This window comes from Lissotriton vulgaris, chromosome 11, assembly GCF_964263255.1.
Source record: "Lissotriton vulgaris chromosome 11, aLisVul1.2, whole genome shotgun sequence".
NCBI classification, from domain to species: domain Eukaryota; kingdom Metazoa; phylum Chordata; class Amphibia; order Caudata; family Salamandridae; genus Lissotriton; species Lissotriton vulgaris.
In genome coordinates this window covers 443,213,945-443,233,521 of record NC_141699.1, presented here as the reverse complement: position 1 = coordinate 443,233,521, position 19,577 = coordinate 443,213,945, and the positions used below count along the sequence as shown (strand labels likewise).

General features: G+C 45.4%; 1 protein-coding gene across 1 annotated transcript in view; it reads right to left on the bottom strand.

The window, feature by feature from the left end:
- LOC147679967 (uncharacterized) overlaps window positions 1–18,873 on the bottom strand; it is a 39,366-nt gene extending 20,493 nt beyond the window's left edge. The window contains exon 1 of the mRNA XM_086942484.1: window positions 18,741–18,873. Within this exon, the coding sequence (XP_086798610.1) occupies window positions 18,741–18,873 (133 nt within the window). The remainder of the gene's footprint in view (window positions 1–18,740) is intronic.
- Between the last annotated feature and the right edge of the window lie 704 nt (window positions 18,874–19,577).

The following is a 19,577-nucleotide window of genomic DNA, read 5'->3' as shown; positions in this document are numbered from 1 at the left end:
GACGACTCCTGTCAGTGTAACCACAGCATAGGCAGCACTCAGACTCCCACTCTCATGTCTCAAACACGAGCCATCCACAAACATTGTTTTATCCCCATCACGTAGTGCTATTTCACGAATGTCAGGACGGGGCTTGGTGCTGTATTGAGTCAGATCGATGCAATTATGTTCCCCTTCCTCATCAGAGTCCACATCCCGAGGGACGGGTAACAGTGTCGCAGGGTTTAGGACATTGCACCGGGAAATAGTTACATTTTCAGCACCAATCAAAATTCTCTCATACTTAGTCAGCCGACTAGGTGTGAGGTACTGGGTCTTAGTTCTAGTCAGTAGGATGACAACAGAGTGAGGAACATAGACAGTGACGGGATGTCCCATGACAATGTTCTCACTCTGTTCTAGACTGACGCAAGTAGCAGCAACGGCTTTTAAGCAGCCAGGCAGTCCAGCCGCCACCGGATCTAGGGTGGCCGAAAAGTAGGCGACTGGTCTCCTGACTGATCCGTGCTCCTGGGTCAGGACTGAAAGAGCACAATTTTCTCTGGTGTCACAGAATAGTTCAAAGGGTTTATTGTACTCAGGCATACCCAATGCAGGTGCGGTACATAGACAGTTTCTCAGAGTTACCCAAGCATTCATGCTCTCACTGTCCCAGTGGACGGGATCTTCCACTCCTTTCTTTGTCATATTTATCAGGGGTCGGGCTAGAGCCGCAAATCCTGCAATCCATTGCCTGCAGTAACCCACAACTCCCAAGAACATTCTCACTTCTTTCTGGGTGGTGGGCAGTTCCATGGCTTTAATTATTTTGATCCTTTCGGTAGTGACCTTCCTGATTCCCTTTTCTATCTGGTGCCCCAGATATTTTACTGAGTTTTTACAGAATTGTAATTTGTCAGGCGACACTTTATGTCCTCCTTTTCCTAGGTGATTCAGCAAGGCAATCGTGTCAGTGACACAGTCAGACTGGGTTTTAGATGCCACTAACAGGTCATCTATGTACTGCACCAAAACAGACTCTCTCGGCAGCACTAGGGATTCAAGGCACTTTTTCAGTATCTGGTTGAAAATCGATGGACTTTCGGTGTACCCTTGAGGGACACGATTCCAGACATAGATATGGCTGTCGAATTCAAAACTGAAAAGGAATTTGCTTTCTGGGTGCAATGGGATGGAAAAGAATGCGTGGCACAGATCGATGACAGTGAACCATTCTGCATTCCAAGGAATCTGGTAGAGTATTACTGCAGGGTTGGGTACAATAGGACAGCAAGGCACAACAATTTGGTTTACCTTGCGCAAATCTTGCACCACCCGGTACTTCCCACTAGGCTTTTTGATCCCAATGATAGGCGAATTACAAGGGCTGCTCAACACTTCTTCTATTATTTCTGCTTCTAGCAGCCTCGTGATTTCAGTCGCTACTCCTGCCTTCACTTCTGCACTCATTTTGTACTGTCTGGTTTTGGGGTATACAGCATTTGTTTTTATTGCTATTTTAACCGGGTCCACATTTGCCATCAGGCCTACATCTTTTCCCGTGAAATCCCACACTTCAGGTACTACTCTTAGCTGGAGTTCCTCAGGTAAATCCTCAATTGTCAAAGGCTTGATATCAGCATCTTGTCTGACTAACATCAGTTTGTACAGGCCATCTTCATCGGGGGTCTGAATTTCAACGCCATTTGGTGTGCAGAAAATGGTACAACGCATCTTGCACAACAAATCACGTCCCAGTAGGTTTACAGGACTGGAATCACAGACCACAAATCTGTGCATTTCCTTGAAATTTCCTATGGAAATCTCCATTGGTTCAGTTACAGGGGTACTTATTATCTGATTTGAGACTCCCACTACTTGGATTGCTTCTCTCGAGAGGGGTAGGTTAGGAACATCCACTGTTCTTACAGTAGATCTGGTAGCGCCAGTGTCCAACAGAAAGGTCACATCTCTTCCTTCAACCTTTCCTTCAATGTATGGTCCAGTCTGGTCTACCGGCAAGGAGGCGCCAAGCACGCACTCCTCATCCTCCCCTCTCAGGCCCCGTCAATCTTGATCTTCACAAAGGAAGGTATCACTTAGCAAGTACTGTGGGATGACTGCATTTCTTTCACTCTCAACCTCCCACACTTCCGCCCTCTCATTCTGCTGACCCTGACTCTTAAAGTTCTGTCTAGGAGCGCGAGGTACTGGAGGTAATTTTACCTGTTGCTGGGTTTTCCTTGTCCCCTCTTTCGGCACCTGTGGATTTAAACCATTTACAGGGGCATTACCAGCCTGTAGGTGTGGACACTCGTCTCTCCAATGCCCCATCTGGCCGCACCCATGGCACGGGAACTTTTTCATGGCCTCCTCACGACTCATTTTAGGTCTGGGCTTTCCTCCCCCCCCAGAATTTGTATTCGGAACATTATTATCAGAAGTCATTTTACTTAACTGTTTTTCTTGCTGTTCGGCTAATTTCACCTGTGCCCACATCACTTTCTCCTTGAGGGCTTTCTTTTTATTTTCAATTTCATCTTCGCAGTATTTCGCATATTTCAGGACATCATCTATGGGCTTTCCTTGCCAACTGATTTTGTTATCTCGAATCCATTGCGATATTTCAGGCCTTAATCCTAGCACAAATCGGTAACTGAAATGGGTCATGTCTTTCATGTCCACATTATCAATACCACTGTAAGTTTTGAATACCTGTAGTAATCTTTCGTAAAATGAATGCACTGTCTCATCACGTTCTTGGGTTGTTCTATCTATTCGGGTCCAATCTGTCTCTTTGGCTGGCACCTTTTTCTTAAGATACTGTATGACCTGGTCATATTTCCTCATTACATCCGGTGAAGGGGCTCCCGTTCTCTCATCTCTTGGATATTCATCATTCGGCCAATCAATCTCTATTTTACATTCCGTCCACAGATCTACAGGGACTACAATATCGAAAAACCCATCCAGGTCTTTCAGCAGGCATTTCTGAACTTTTATGAAACGCTCTACCTGTCGGTACCAGTCAACTGGTTTCTCGCGTAATTTTGGGAAGTCATTTGTAAATGACACAATGTCTTGCCTGGACCAAGGGACATGGACGTACTTTCCTCCCGGGACCTCTCTCATGGGACACAATTTTTCTGTTGGGGTTACTTCCTTTAATACGAATTCTGAAGTTATCGACCCAGCCCTACTGCCTTCCTTTTTCTTTGCCCACCTAGTTCTCCATTTCCCCACTTCGCCCCATTTCTGCAGGAGTTTCAACAATTCCTTTACTTGGATCTGTTTCCCCATCACATTCAGACTTTCTAAATCCTTGTCTGAAAAGTCCACTCTGTAGGGTTTCTGAAGAATTTTGGAGCGACTAACATCAACTCCCATTTCTGCGGCGGCATCCATTATCTTTTCGTGGAGCACCCTAGCATTCCGGGTAAGATTTTTACTGATGAATAGTAACTCTTCCTCATTATACGAGCTCAGGCGCTCAACTCCCACGTTCCCAGCCATCATTTCTTCTATTTCTATTCTTAATTTATATATTTCCAATGTTTTAGGTTGAGAAGTGGTCTCCTTCTCTATCTCCTTTGTCCATCTGTCTAATTCTTCAGGGGAAACTAAAGAGGCGTTCCTAATTCCAGATGCACTTTCAATCACCACTTCCTTTTGTCTAGGCTGACTTCTTGCCCCTGCTATACTGGCCCTCGACTCCCTTATGGGCAAATCCATTAAACTTCCAGATTCACACTCACTTTCCTGATCCTCATCTACGAATACTTCTTTCCTCGGGGTCTGGAAGCTAGGAGTAGGCAGTATTGGGGTGATGACAGGAGGAAGGGGACTAATCAAGTCATTTTTATACATTGGGATAGCAGGACCAATAGTTACCGGAATGGTCAAGGCCTCAGGATGGGGATGCATCTGTGCAATGGTTCTGGCTAAGTCCTCTCGCTGTCTAGTCAGGACTTCTCTCTCTTTTTCCTGCAACCCCCTTTCAGCAGAATTGCCATGCAATACCTGGGGTACTAAGGATGGATAAATACTCGGGGCAGTCGGGGCAACCAATCGAGGGGGACTTTCCCCGAATGGTTGATAATTCGGGACTGTGGACTTAGGTCTGCAAAACTCATCCCTTCCACTATATTTACTGCTTGTAGCTGTCCCGTCTGAATCACTTTCCCTCCTACTTCGGGGGTAATTGGTAACAGAATTTTGAGAATGCACCGAATCTGATTCTGCTACATAGGGAGGTGGATCCTTCATTAACAAGTCTTCCAGGTGTTCATCTTCTACATCCCCCATAGGTGCTAGGTGATGGGTTTTTGCTTTACATTTTCCTCTTTTCTCCTCTAATACTCCCATCATGGGGAATAGCCCTTCAGTTAACATAGACTGCCTCCACTGTTTCAATTTCTGCTCTTTGGTTGGCGTTGGAAGTCTGGGATACCACTTACTCACTCCTTTATCCATTCGGGGTTTATCTCGCTCTGCAGCCTCAATCTCCCACTCCTCCAAGGCTTCGTACTGGGTCAACCTAGGTCTAGGGTGTAATTCATTCATGCGGGTCCTTAAGTTAAACAGGATCCGACCATTAAATGTACCTTCAACAGGGAATGCCAGGACTCCGTCATCTACAGTATACTTTGCCCAATTTTCTAGCCAGATACAAGTGTGATACCCTTTATCAAACATCATGAAAGAGGCAGGGGTATTTGGCGGGGGAATGAGTACGCCTTCTCTCGTTCTAATGGGCTTGTCAGTTTTGAAAAAGTTCTTCACTTTATCCGAGAATGACAATTTTCTCTTTATTCCATACATCATGTGCGGTCTACCTCGTATAAGCTGATCTTTATGAAATCCTAGGTACTTTGGATTCGGTATGAAGTCTGGATACCACATACAACTCTCCAGACTCGCTTCTAACTCGGCTTGATTAATTTTGTTTACTTTCGTGCTTCCAATGCTAGCGCGACTTTTATTTCGCGCCACCCAATCCGGTCAGAGAATACAACTACGGTCAACCAATGGGTGCGCGGCCTTTTCGCAAGACAGAGTCTCCCGTTTCGGCACTCACCCCTCCTTCACAAATTCAGCTCCGCTACACGCCCGCTGTCCTGACCAATACCAGCGCGGCACGGAGTGACGTCAGAGCAGCTCTCCGACTGACTCCCGCCTTCACAAGGTAACGGAAACTTTTTACTCTCTCTAAAGTGCGAGTGCAAGTTTTAGTTAACAACACACAACGTTTGCCACTATGTCTGAGTGTTCTAAAGAGAGAAAAGACTTTTCTTTCGCTACTAGTAAACCACTTCTGTCTACCTTTCATTCATTCTGGATAGACTTCTTTGCCTGTCCCTACACACTAGTAACATAGAACCCGTTATTCTTCTGACTCATCCACCTTGATCGGGGATATGTACTGAGCCAGGATTTCACCAGCGAACTATTTTACTTACCAGACAAGCCTCGGAGACCCTATTACTCCTTCCGTATGCGACCCTTACTAGGTGATATCGCAATGAAAGTTTTATAACGGACTCGTAGCTATCATTCACTCCAGAAACAAAGGTCCTAATTAGTGCTTCCAGTTATCCTTAACCCTGCACTAATACCTCAAACCTAGTGACTTCAACAGCTAACCGGATTCTACTCACCGTTAGCTAAAATACTTCCCCGGGGATTCAGACTACACTGAACATTTACAAACAATTCTGGGTTAATTCAACATGCAGTATTTATAACAGCAATGCAAATTCATGAACATTTACATATAAAAACACATTCCAAAATTATTGTAAATATATAATAACAATCAGCAGCACGTTTTTGTATTCACGGCTTGTTTATGACTGTCCTGTCTACCTAATCTAACTAGTCCAAACCATCCTCTGCTAGCCAGAAATTACTGCTAGAGCGCGCAGTTTTCCCCAGGTCACCCGGGTTACAAATTCTTTAACACGCACTGGGCCCTTGGCGTGAAGAACACACTAATTTTGTTTGGGTGAAACTGGGTGAGGATTTCTCCTCCTGCACGCTGCTAAGAGTAATCAGGTTTGGTTTACCTCTGCTTACCATGCACCCGACTTACCACAGGCGCAACTCCTTGACGGACCTGGAGCTATTTAAGGAAAAAGTAGACAGGCCTACCATTCAATAAACTTAAAACCAGTAAAATACTTTCCACAATTCTGTAAAATGACCACAGACACCTGATGAAGTCAACGAAACTTTATATAAGAATTCAAAGAGAAGATGCCAAGATAATAAGCGATACACAGAGTAATATATCAAACATTAAAATCAACACCAATAGGTAACTTTGTATTAAAATTAAGACCATTAGGATATATGGGGAACTAAAGGTAGACGTTTTAGAACACAACTAGTCACTGCAATTTTTACTAGAACGTAGGATTTGGGATGAGACCTAGGACATGTACTTAACCTAAGTATTTAAGCTATTCTTGCTAAATTCACTGCAAACCACTAAAGGAAAGGGGAAAAAACGGGAACATGCTATGGTTTCATAAAATCACTGAATTCCTAAAGGATGGGGGGAGAGAAGGAACCAATTAAAATTCAGACACATATACTGCAATGGCAATTGAGCAATAATACAGGTAAGAATGCTTTTACCAGATCAGAAAAAGAGAGAGAGAGAGAGACACGTAAACCCACAATCTATATTTACCTAGTTCAGATTGAAGACCAACCCTGGCCACGGGTCAGTTGGGAAGACGGGGACAGGGACCCTCAGAAAGGAATGCCAGAATGCGAGCAGGTACAGCTCACGGACAGTAAGGACAGGATACCCCTCAGGTTCGGGTCAAGGACTGGGCCTCCCAGAGTACGACCAACACCCACAGCTTCGGACAGCAACGCCTGCGTTACCCCCTCCTGCAAGTAATCCGCCAGACACCCCGATTGGATTTTCGAATTCCTCAGCAAAGTGCTTCGCCAGCACTTAGGATTTTCCACCCCTTAGGAGATTGTGGAAAGTATAGACAAAGTGCTCCGCAGCACTTTCAGAATGAGCACCTATTGAGATCGTAGGGTCAGTGACAGGTCTGCTACTCGGACAAGTCGGACAATTTTCCTAAGCTAAACTAGGGTAATTATACAGTTTTGGGGACCCTTAGACCACCCATTAATGTTGCAAGTGACAGTTTCCCACATTGTGATTGGTCAGGAGAGGTGGTGCGGTCTTTACCACCTCCTAGAATTCAGTTTTCACATGTTTAATATTCAAATTTGAACACCCGCCCCCCAGGTTCACGTTCCCATGCATAGAATACAGCAGTACAGGATAGTTCACAATATGTAGCAACAGTATTGCTTTTTCCAAGGTAAGACTCCGTATTCCCAGTGAGGTTCCCAGGCGCATTGTGCTTCAGGAGCCAGCTGGCTAGGTTTAGCTTCTGCGCAGTTGGAACTTTCTCCGGTCATGTGACGGTGCCCAGCAGAGCTTCAAGTATGGCTCCGCTCATGATTACCCCAGCCCACAAAGACGCGGTACATGAAAAGTAAGCGAAGACAAATTAGAATCATACATAAAATGATCGCACTGTATACCATGATAAGAGATAACCAACCCTTACTTTTATAATAACTATAGCATTTTAGGATTAATGCGAAAGAATAGATAGGCTAAAAGCTGCTGCAGTAAGCAGAGAGCGTGGTGAGAGACAAGCGGCCATATTTAGCATCAATGCGCATGGGCACAGAATCCCTCCAGAATGCGAGTGCGTCACATCACATGGGTATGACCGACGCATGCGCAGACTGAATTGCGGCAAAGCAGCCATTTTCAGTGCAAGCTTCGTTAGTACGTGAAAAGACAAACAAGCAAGCATCCTAGGGACACCCGCGTGTAGGGGAAAACACTTCACAAATGACGAACAATTGTGTTAATATTATTATGCAATTTAGACAAGGGTTTTGCATACGAGCAAGGCGCTATACGTGCGAATCCTTGCTCCATCAAAAGTAACTTCACACTTCCTAGTTTGCAGTCTGACACACACAATCAACACTTCCTGGGTACATCCTGTCTGTTTTTTTACAAGTACGTAATTTTTTATGATGCATTGGTACAGAAATTGCCAATGCGTGATTAACGCACAACGCATTAGCCACAATTCTTTTTCAAAGCATTGGCGCAAATGAGCAGCTTACGACCGAAACATCAGCGTCAATGTGACATACAAATATTTCACGGTAGGGAATTTTGCAGTGCATGAAAACACACTCTCTCTTTTCTTGCTCCTCTTTCTCACCTGACAGGTTTTATGTTTTCTGATGGGTCAATTTTCAGTGGTCATAGGGCTCAATTCATGGTGAGTTGGCACGGGGAATCACAGAACATCACCTTGCTGTGCTGCCCTACATCAAAGTTAAAGGGTAGGAATGTACTGTATGCATCTTATGGTTTTCTCCTTTCACCTTGCTCTGGCACGTTTTTGTCAGGCAGGGTGCACGTGTGCCTGTGTTGGCCATGGTAGCCAATCCAGCACGAGCACATGGCAAGAAGCAAATTTGAAGGGGTTATATTATATACCTTACATTTCTTGCAATGTGCTTACAAATATAGCTCTGGTGTAAGGAGACGTTATGTGCTGCACTGTGTGCCCATGCCCTTTATATCCCCATCTGTTGACGCTCAGAGAACCTCATGTAGACTATACTGTGATGCACATATGTAAGACAGAAACCAACATCATGAAGTGCAGGACACACACACTCAGTCATCACACACTCTTGGGTACTACACTCACTTTGGTCTGTAGCTGAACACACTGTATCAGCACACACAATCTCTGCATGCGCATACTGTTACACATTGCAGACTTTCTGTTGTGCATGTTGTGGCATCTCATGGTCCTTCCTGGAGTATTATGTTTATATCTGGAAGTAACATATGGAGTTTGTCTAGTCTGGAGCTCACATCTGGAGGATTGTGTTGAGCTCAATTGGTAACACACTCAGGAATTTAAGTACACATGAAGATCCATGCAAAAAAGCAGCTGGCAGAGTAGTTGGAGCAAGGGCTACTCTTACAAATGACCTCAGATTCACTGTCCAATTAAAATCTAAGAATGAAAGGGGTAGCAAAAAGTGCACAATTTTCAAAAGGTTGAATGTCGTACTATAACTGCACTTGTATATCGCTTCATACCCAATGGCGAGGATCTGAGGGGCATAATCAGATACGTCGGAGGAGTTACTGGTTGGAAGGGCGTTGTACTTGCTGTGGGCCTATGTGGGAAGCATTCGGTAATGTGTGTGAGTGACTAGGGCGTTCTTATCGTGTCTTGGGTTGAAGTGCTTGCAAGTGTGCTGGAGAACCGCGAGTGAGAGATAGTGTGCACTTAGGTTACATTACCTGTATCCTGTATGTTTCTCAGCATATCACAGGGTCGTCTTTAGGGCAGTGTGACCGGTGCGGCCGCACTGGGCACTGACCTGGAAGGGGGGGCACTGAACCCAGGGGGGTGGTGCGATGCTAGCAATAACTTAAGATTTAAAAACACCTGCTGCAGTGTTGCTTGTGTGTCCAGCTTTCAGGCAGCAATAAAAATGTCAAGATAACTCTTGTGATTAATGTTCCTGCTAGAGAGGGAGAGAGATCAGAGTTGTTTTTTAGTGGCAGGTTTCACTTGCCATAAAGTAGCCCAGAAGGTATATATTCCTGTGCAAAGAACAGATCTGCTTGGTATATTGATAGCTGAGTGGATTAATGAAGCCAGCCTTTACTTGTACTTTAAAACAAATGACATGTATGTAAGAGAGGGGAGATGGAGAGATGAGAGGCACTTTTGCTGGGTGGCAGCAGACTGTACTCAAATCTGTGTGGTCGATCTATTAGGGCATTGTTTTGGTGAAATATGATACAATTTCCTTTGGGTGGCAGCAGGGAGAGTCCACAAGTATGGGGAGGAGAAAATGTCGGGTAACACAACTGTTAAAAAGTCACTGAGATTGAGCACAGTGACAAGACACAGAGCTGTGGAAAGCAGGCAGTGAACCTGGAGGCCAAAAAAGGCCTGCTGTGCTGAATGGGGTGCGAAATGGCAGGCAGGATGCGACTGTTGGCCTGCTCTGCTGACAGGGCTTGTGTTTCTCTGCTCTTCTGCCTTGGCTGTCAACTGAAAGTGCAGTTTATGCCGCCTGGACTTCGTCTGTTTGAACGAGGGTGGTGGAAACTTGCCCCTTTGCCTCTTTTCTACCACCTTGGGCCTAGGAGCTGTGTTCATAACCTTCCTCTGCCTGCCCTTTCCACACCTAACCGTGAGGCGGCGTCTGCAGGGGTCACCTGGGAGGGAGCAGCAAAGACGGTCTTCTTTTCGGAATGTACAGTGAAAACAGCAGAGCCTTTAAGGAGGTGTGATCTGAACCTGCTGTCAGAAGGCGGTCAAATGGGTGTGCACTGGGCTGCGGGAGGGGGGCCCAGTGGGTCGGGTCACTACTCAGCAACTGGCTTTTCCCTGTGCCCCAGATTGCATTGAGCAGAGTCCAGGAAGTGGTAAGGAGGCAGACTAGTGCTGTTTCTTCCCCAAAACAAAAGTTACCTGCGCTGTGCGTGTGACGAGTTGACCTTGTCACGTAACGCGGGAGTTTTGAAATCCCAGCACTCAGCGGGAAAACCGCTAGCGCGCATGCGGTTAAACTTGTGCTTTTTCCTGCCCGTGACTGCTTCCATTTAACCTGTTGAATTGTGGGATTTGCAGTCCACAATCTCATTGCTGATCGCTTTCAGTTTTCACTCCACATTTCTCCTTTGCTCTGTGCTAAGACCTGTACTTTAAAACAGTGCACCCCCAGCCACCATTTTGTGTTCACAAGCCAGTGAAACCAGCCCCCTGCCCCCCCCCCCCCAGCAATAAGGATATTCTACATCAGAGGGTGCTTTTGTGAGCTGTTTAAACTGTGTTTACTATGGACTTTGCACTTCCTTTTTGGCCAGTAGAGGGAGTATAGTTTTATTCAAACAGTACCTGTTGAAGTCCAAAGTGTGGATTGAGCCTGTCTGTTTCCTAGGAGATTCTGAACAGGAAAAGCAGCTTCCAACTCCCTGGCCAGCAAACCTTGTCTGAGATCGCTGGGACCTTATATGGTCTGATATTGTTTGGTACGTGTGTACACTGATTGGTGGTTGTATCTGATGTTTCTATTGGATTAGGGCTACTTTCCTCATTGGTTGGGTATTTGAGTGTTCTGATTGGTTTCTGGGTCTGTGATTTAATCAATGTAGGGTTGGGACTAGGGCTAGGGTTAGGATTTCTATTGGAAGTAGATACTAGGGTTTCCTGTGTTATTGGTTGCTGGACTTGTTGTGGGACTAAGAGTAGGGTTACTGATTACTAGGGCTATAAAAGGCAAGGCTTAGGGCGTCTCAGCCCAGACGTCAAGCCTAAGGGCGGAGAGGACAAGGGCAGTTGCCTGTTTGAGCCTGTTAAAGGCGGACAGGACAAGGGCAGTTGCCTGTTTGAGCCTGTTTGAGACTGACCAGGGCCAGAAATGCTGCCCAATATACACATCTCCATTATGCATCTGTATACTTTTAATGTACTTATGGATTTATATATTTATCACTTTCTTCTAATTTAGCATTTCTAATGCACTTCCCTATTTCTCAGCCTATACTACGCTCAATATATCCTCTACATCCACTCTCTCATTTCACCCCAAACCCCATACCACTACTATGATCCCCAAAATCACCCTTTCTAGACTCTCTGCTACTCTAGCCGTCCTTGCATCATCTTACACGTCTTTCAGTATACCGATCCCCCAAAACAAATCTTTCTAAATTCTTCCCTCTTTTCTACCCCTCCCCAACCCTTCTCAATCCAAATAACTGACGAACATATCCACCACTAAAATTACATTCATGTTTCACCATACTAATTTAACACTAATCCTGATGGGTTCAAGAGTAGCGTACTACTTGGACTTCAAAACCCCATCAGGAGTAGCAAGTGCTATATAAATACAAACCTCTTTCCTTTCACTATCCCGCCACCTACCCTTCTCTACCCAAATAACTGAATAACATATTGACTACTCAAATTTCTTCATATTTTACTATACTAATTCTCAACACTTAATCCTTTATGAGTTCCAGAGTGGCATGCTACTTGCCAGAAAGCGCTGGAACATCAATCAAGGATAACAAGTGGTATATGAATGCAAACCTTTCTTCCCCTTCTATCCCTCCGCTATCCTTCTCATTCCAAATAACTGACTAATATTCATCACTGAAATTACTTTCATATTTCACCATATTAATTCACCACTAATCCTTTTATAGCTTCCTGAATAGCATGTTTCAACATCCCATCAGGGGTAGCAAGCGCTATATAAATACATACCTTTTTTTCCTCCTCTATCCTTCAGCTATCATTCCAAATAACTTACTAACCTATCCACCACTTAAAATGTACTTGCATGTTTCACTATACTAATTCAACACTAATACTAAATGAGTCCTTGAGTAGCGTGCTACCCTCCGAAAAAGCGATTCAACGCCTCCTCAGAGGTAGTAAGCGCTATATAAATGCAATTACAATACAATACAATACAATGTGTGGTGTTATCATGCACACATGTATCAGAAACATGATGTAGGACTGGGGGGAGTGTGCCACACAGCAAAAACCATTGGAGTGGGTGAGTAAGCCACTAGTCATCACTGAAGTGAAACATGGTTAAATAGTCACATTAACTTGTGATGTTAACATGATACTGCCATTCACACATGAGCTCTGTCTTACTCCTGTCAACGTTGGTAACAGTACATCTACTCTGGGGGCAGGCATTTGCTTGTGCCTCCTGGTCCAAGATACTGCATTCCCAGACACAGGCATATGTAATGCACACAATCAACTTACATTTCACTTTTGGGTGGATATAAGATTTGGATTCGCTCAACTATGCACTCCTACATTCAGGTTGGAGGTAGACAACTCTTGCCATGCAAGGGAAAGTTCTTATCACAATACCTCCATCTGACCATGTGTAATGATTTAGTGTCTATGGACAGTTTTATCTGTCTTTTTGATCTAAGTAAAGTCACACTCTTGGCATCTCAGTACTCTTCAGGAGTTCAGATTTTTTGCGGATGTATGTCGTTACAACGCATACTTTTACAACGCATACCTTTACAATGCATATTTTACACCGCAACGTCCATTACAACGCATTCCATTACAACGCATGCCATTACAATGAATTCTTTGAAACTACCTTTACAACGCATTCCACTACAACACATACTACATTTACAATGCATACCATTACAACGCATACCATTACATTGCATGTATGGTAAGTATTGGATAGTGTAGGGGTAAAAATTACAATTCTAACTCCAGGGGGTGCAGCAGTAGGGTAAGTGTGGATAGTGTAGGGGTAAAAATTACTATTCTAACTCCAGGGGGTGCAACAGTAGGGTAAGTATTGGATAGTGTAGGGGTAAAAATTACTATTCTAACTCCAGGGGGTGCAACAGTAGGGTAAGTGTTGGATAGTGTAGGTATGCGTTGTAATGGTATGTGTTGTAATGACTGCGTTGTAATGACATGCGTTATAGTGGTATGCGTTGTAGTGACATGCATTGTAATGGATGGTGCGTTGTAAAAGTTTTGTTGTAAAGGTAGTGCGTTGTAAAAGTTGTGTTGTAGGTGTTGTTTCCCATTTTTTGCATATAACCTATCCAATGTTGTACTGCTCTGGTTTTTTTTTCACTGTACAATGTCATCTGCTTTTATTGTATTTTTACAGGCCTTTGTTGCTTATTGCATTGCAGAGCAATGCATGGCGAATGTATCCATCATCTACTGTAGCATGATGTGGTATATGTGACTACGTAGCCAGCAAATATTTCACATAGGCTGTATTCTGTGGTAAGTCACACATGCATGGCTGCATTCCTTACAAGTGACAGCTTTTACATATATGCATGACATTAGACTTTTAAAAGGTACTGTAACTGAGTCTGTCGACATGTGAGTTGGCCCGTACCGACGCGATCCGCTAGATTTGCTAGACTGTGTTATTTTCAACAATGCTGTAACCCATCCGGTCTACCGACTCACACAGAACCTTGATTATCCTTTTTACAAGAACTCTTGAAATCTATTAGTACTGTGGATTCTTTTTGTCGTTTATTGGTCTTGTGGTAACTATATAAAATATACTTATTTTTTATATAAAACCTTGTGTGGTGTCCATTTGTAGTGTTGTCACTAGATTACTGTATGTGGTCACAAATGCTTAACTTACCACGCCTCTGAAATAAAGCCTTGCTGCCCGTGCCAAGCTACCAAGGGGGTGAGCAGGGGTTATTTTAGGAGTGTAATCCCCCTTACTCTGACTAGAGGAGAGGGTTCCTATTTGTCACAAGTACCTGCCTGTGCCAACGAGAGACCCCCAATTCTAACAGTGCTAGAGAAGGGATTCTTCTGATGGCAGGTGGGAAAGGGTCCAGATTCTTGGTGCTGCCCCGGTGAATGCCCTATTGTAGGTTCATTTTCTGAAAAAAGGCAGGTTGGAGTAAGAGGTTTCTGTCAGACCGTAAGTTCCTGCTTTCTCCAGATACCACTAGTTTCTGTGCCAGATAAGCAGGGGAGTTTGAGTATAGAGCCTTGTGTTTAATGCATGCCAGTTTCAACTGAATTCTGGCCTCTAAAGGGAGCCAGTTCAGTGCTTTCATATGTGTAGATGTGATGGAATTTCCTGGTGCCTGTGAGTAGTCTGGCGGCCGCGTTGAGGCAAGCTTTTAAGGGTGCTAGGGAGATCTTGGGTAGACCAGTAAGGGTGGAACAACCATATTCCAGTCTGGAGATGACTAGTGCTTGAACTGCCATTTTTAAGTCAGGAGCATCGATGAAAGGTTTCAGCTTCCATAGGTAGCTCAGGTGGAATCTAGCTGCTTTAGCCATCGAGTTGATGTGGTCTCGCATATTCAGGTTACAGTCTAAGATTATGCCCAGGGATTTGGCAGAGTCCATAATGGTCGCCGGGCAGTTTAGGGCTGTGATGGCCTTGAGCCACATCTGAATCTCAGGGTTGGCTTTAGACGGGGAGGTTAGGAGAAATTCAGTTTGCTTTGCGTTGAGTTTGAGTTGGTTAGTGGCTAGCCATTGGACAGTCAGTTTCAGGGTATCGTTAAGGGAGAGGATCTCCTCGAGGGTAGAGATATTGATGTATATTTGGGTATTGTCTACGTACATATGGTAGGAGATGTTGGCGGTACGAAGAACTTTGGTGAGTGGCTCTAAGTAAAGATTAAAGAGGGTGGGGGATAGGGTTGAGCCTTGGGGGACTCCAACCATGACCGGCGTGGGAGCTGATAGGTTGCTGTTAATGAGGAATCTCTAAGATCGGTTATGGAAGAAGGACCTAAACCATTCTAGGACCCCCCCTATCCAGGCCCATCCAGAGATTGAGGCGTTTGAGTAGTTTATCATGGTTGATCGTGTCGAAGGCAGAGGATAGATCTAGGAGGATTAGAAGGCAGGTTTTGCCTTGGTCTAGGGCTTGGAGGGCATCAACCATGATGTGGAGCATAGTAGTTTCAGTGCTATGCCCTGGTCTGGATCTAGATTGGAGGTCATCAAGTAGGTGGAAGTTGTTGATGTGCTGATTCAGTTGTTGATGTACACACTTTTCCAGTACGTTGGCTAATAGCGGGATATTGGAGATAGTTCTGAAATTGTCGGGAGAGGCTGGATCTAGTGATGTTTTTTTTTAAAATAGGGGGGACTTGGCTGGCTTTCAAGGGGTCCGGAATCAAGCCTGCGGGAGAGAGGTGTTTATTATTGCAGTCCAGCAAGGAACAATGGATTGGGAGGCAGCAGTGAGGCAGTTGGAAGGTAGCGGGTCATTAAAGTGGCTGTTTGGGTTTAGGGCAGAGAGGATTTTGGAGATGGAGTCTTTGTCATAATATTCCAAGTCAATGCAGCGGGCTTGGTTTTTAGGTGAGGCCAGAGAGGGTGGAGCAGAGCAAGGGGGCATGTCCGGAATGGGTTGAGAGTAGGTGGCGGTTCTGAGTTCAATTCCTAAAGCTGTGGTTTTATCAGTGAAGAGGAGAATTCCTCTGACGATATTAGAGATTTGGGGAATTCTTTCTGTGTTTTAGCCAGTTTATTAGATTGGTGTTTGACCTACTCAAAGAGCTTACGGGGTCTATTCTTGGTGTTCCCCAATTCCAATCTGAAATATTCTTTTTTTGAATTGAGGATGTGCTTGTTGTAGGAGTTTCTTGCCTGGCGGAGAAGTTTTAGATGCGTAGCAGAGGGGTGTTGTCTCCAGTTTCTTTCAGATTGCCATAGGGATCTCCTCTTCATGTTGAAGCAACCAGTAAACCAGTGGTTCCTGTCTTTGATTTGTGTTCTTTTTAGTTTTAGAGGGGCAAGGTGTTCAGAATGATTGATATAGTTGACGAGTAATGCTCATTTAGGTCGCTGCCCGTGGTTATGTGAGAAGGGGGGGGGCTCAGATTTGCAGTGAGCCTCCAGTTCCATAAGGTCGAGTTTCTTAGTGTCTTTGGCCCAGCATTTGGGAATCACCGGTTGCGGTGTCTTAGTCTTGCGGGTCCCAGGTAAAATGAAGGTGATGGAGTGGTGGTCAGACCAGTCACATGGGTCTATGGAGATAAGCTTGACTGAGGATTCCTTAGAAATGATCCAGTCAAGGATGGTCCCTTTTGAGTGAGTTGGCAGAGAGCAGGCTTGAGTCAGGGCTTGGTCAGTTAGGAGGTCTTTGATAGTGTTGATGTAGGGATCTTTAGTATCATTCCAGTGCAGGTTGAAGTCACCCAGGAAAATCTCTTTGGCATTAGAGGAAATCTTAGTTGTGATGATTTCCAAGAGGTGATCGGTAAAAGAGTTGTTTGAGCATGGAGGGTGGTACAAAATGTGCAAGTTGCAGAGATGTAATAAGATGCTGCCAATGGAGAGTGCGAGGTATTTGCAGGAGTCAGTGGTGCCCGCCAAGAGTTCAGTGACCAGGAGAGAGGATCGGTAGACGCAGGCAATGCCTCCTCCTTTCCTGTTGGAATGTCTGTGCAGTCTGGCGATATTGTAGTTGGGAGGGACTAATTAGGCCAGGCAAGGGGGGGAGTATTCATTGAGCCAAGATTCTGTTAGCATAGCTATGTCTAAGTTTTTGTTCAGTATGAGGTCAGCAATGTCAACGGTATGCTTGACTGCTGAATGTCAATTGATTAAGAGACCAGATAAGGGGCAGTCTGGGGGGGGTGTCAGGTGTCTGGACGGTCAGGACTACAGGCGGGAGGTTGCTTTTCACTAAACTTCTGTTATGGAGGGTAGGTGGCCTGTTGGGGTTGATGGTGACCGTGCTGATGGGGTGTCCAGGACTTGCATCTAGTGGACAAGGGGTGGCTTGGGCAGAGTTGTGGTCGCGGAGGATGGCTAGGATTTTGTTTCCCATAAGGGAGAAGTGTGGCTCAATGGTTAGTGCGGCAGACCCTGATGCAGAGGTCCAGCCCGGGACCAGGGTTCAATTCCCCACCTCGGCGGGTCTTGGGCTCAAAAATTCCATGGACCTGATAATTCTCGCCTCAGTGCCTATTCCAATCATGGAGTCCCACTCTGCAACTCTGGGCAATAGCTTGCTTAATCTCCACAACGGCCCCCACAACGCTAAGGATGCCTGGCCTCCACCTTGGGGGTGCCCAGGAGTGGACGCCTCACAGGGAAAGCCAGGACGGGTTCCACAGCGGTATTTGTACAAGCGCCTTGAGACCCTTGTGGGTAAGTAGTGCGCTATACAAGTAACAATTTACATTACATTACATTTACATGGTCTAGAGGATTAGAAGTGGCGGTGGTAGAGATGTAGGAGAGTGCGAGAGGTTGGGATTCCTCCTCTGAGAGGTGGTAGGTTGTTTGGGCAGGCGAAGATGTCTCAGAGGTAGCGGGAGTGGATGCTTGGGAGGCTCATTGATTGTTGGGGGGGAGGTATGAGGTGACTTGAGGTTAGCAAGGGAGAGCTTGGCCAGGTGTATAAGGTTCATAAGGTCCAGAATGGATCTATGGATGCTCTGGGTTAGTTTAGTTGCTGGAGTGCAGAGTTTCGAGATCAATATGAGCTAGGGGTGCTAGCGGGCAAGGGGGCAAAGGTTCAGGAGCAGTCCAGGAGGCATGTAAGGGTGGAAGGGGAGATGGGTTGGTTTGAGCAGACTCCAGGGTCTTTGGAGTACCTAGCTTGCAATTTGGGTGGATGGCTGGCGGGGAGGAGGGTGGAGGTCTGGGTCAGCTCTGTTGGAGTTGCCGGTGGACGAGCTGTAACGGTGAAGGTAATCAGTGTTGGGAGCCATAGGAGGGTTAGTTTGGACTTAGTCCGGGGTCAGTGGGAGCGTACCAGTCTCCCTGTAGGTGGGGGCGCTGGGAGGGCGGTTTGTGACCCACTTGCTCATTCCCACAGTACTTGCTCTCACGCCACTGATCTCATCCTACCAATGGAACACCTCCCTTGCACAGAGTGATGGTACACTGCATTCTGTCCAGTTTTGCATTGCTCAGTACCTTTATGCCATTCAAAGGCACACAAAATGGCTTTGGGTGTCTTAACATGCGTGACTTGGTGTTTGCATTACACATGTACCATGATGCATGTATGAGGCACACCCCTCATACATATGACCCTGTCTCCAGCAACAGACACAGAGATGGCTATTTTGCCATACATTTCTTACTGCTAGTAGTTCTGTTATGTACTTCAGATTTGCTTACCAACAAGTATGCCATTCACATATTGCCCATTCTGGATGCGCTCATTGATGATGCAATGCCTGAAGATGTAGGCATCATCGTGCTTCTTCAATATTTTTCCAACACATTGGTGAACATCCCCGATGGCCTGCATGTTGATAGAGTAGGTGTGCTTCCAGTTCCTGAACAGGCGTTATGTTGGTGCAGAAGGTACCAGTTGCACATGTGTTCAATACATGGCACTTAGCAGATGTGGAAGTCTAGCAATGGCATAGAAACCTTGTTTGGTCTCCAGCTGCTGTTTTTGTGTCTTGGGGAAGAGGGAGTACTGGGGTGTCAGGCGGATAATGGCATGCAGGACTGAGGTTAGGAAGGCAGAAAAAGATAAATGCAATACTCTTGCCACTCTGGCTTGCTGTGATCTGAAATGAACTAGATGCTAGCATCGTTAGTTTGATTGCCCCATCAGTCCAATTTGGACCCAGCCATATGCAAATCAGTCTTGACCCTGCTCCCCATGAGAACAGTCCAGCCCGAACTGCCTAGCCAGGTCCTCCAGGGACTAGAAGCAAGCATCCTGGGGCTGGTTTTGAGGTACTACCCCTCATCAGCCAGGCTAGCTTGAATCCAGTGATGCAGCAAGCAAGGGGACCACATCTGGGGATACCCTTACCTACTTAGGGTACACATAGCAACATCAAAAAATGAAATGATGGATGGAGTGTTGAAACTTTTCAAACACTTACCTGAGGCACAAATCTGGGTTTTATCTATTGTTATTTTGCTCGCCACGTCACCCCAATTTGGACCCAGCCATATGTAAATAAGTCTTGACACAGCATGTGGAGAACAGCCATC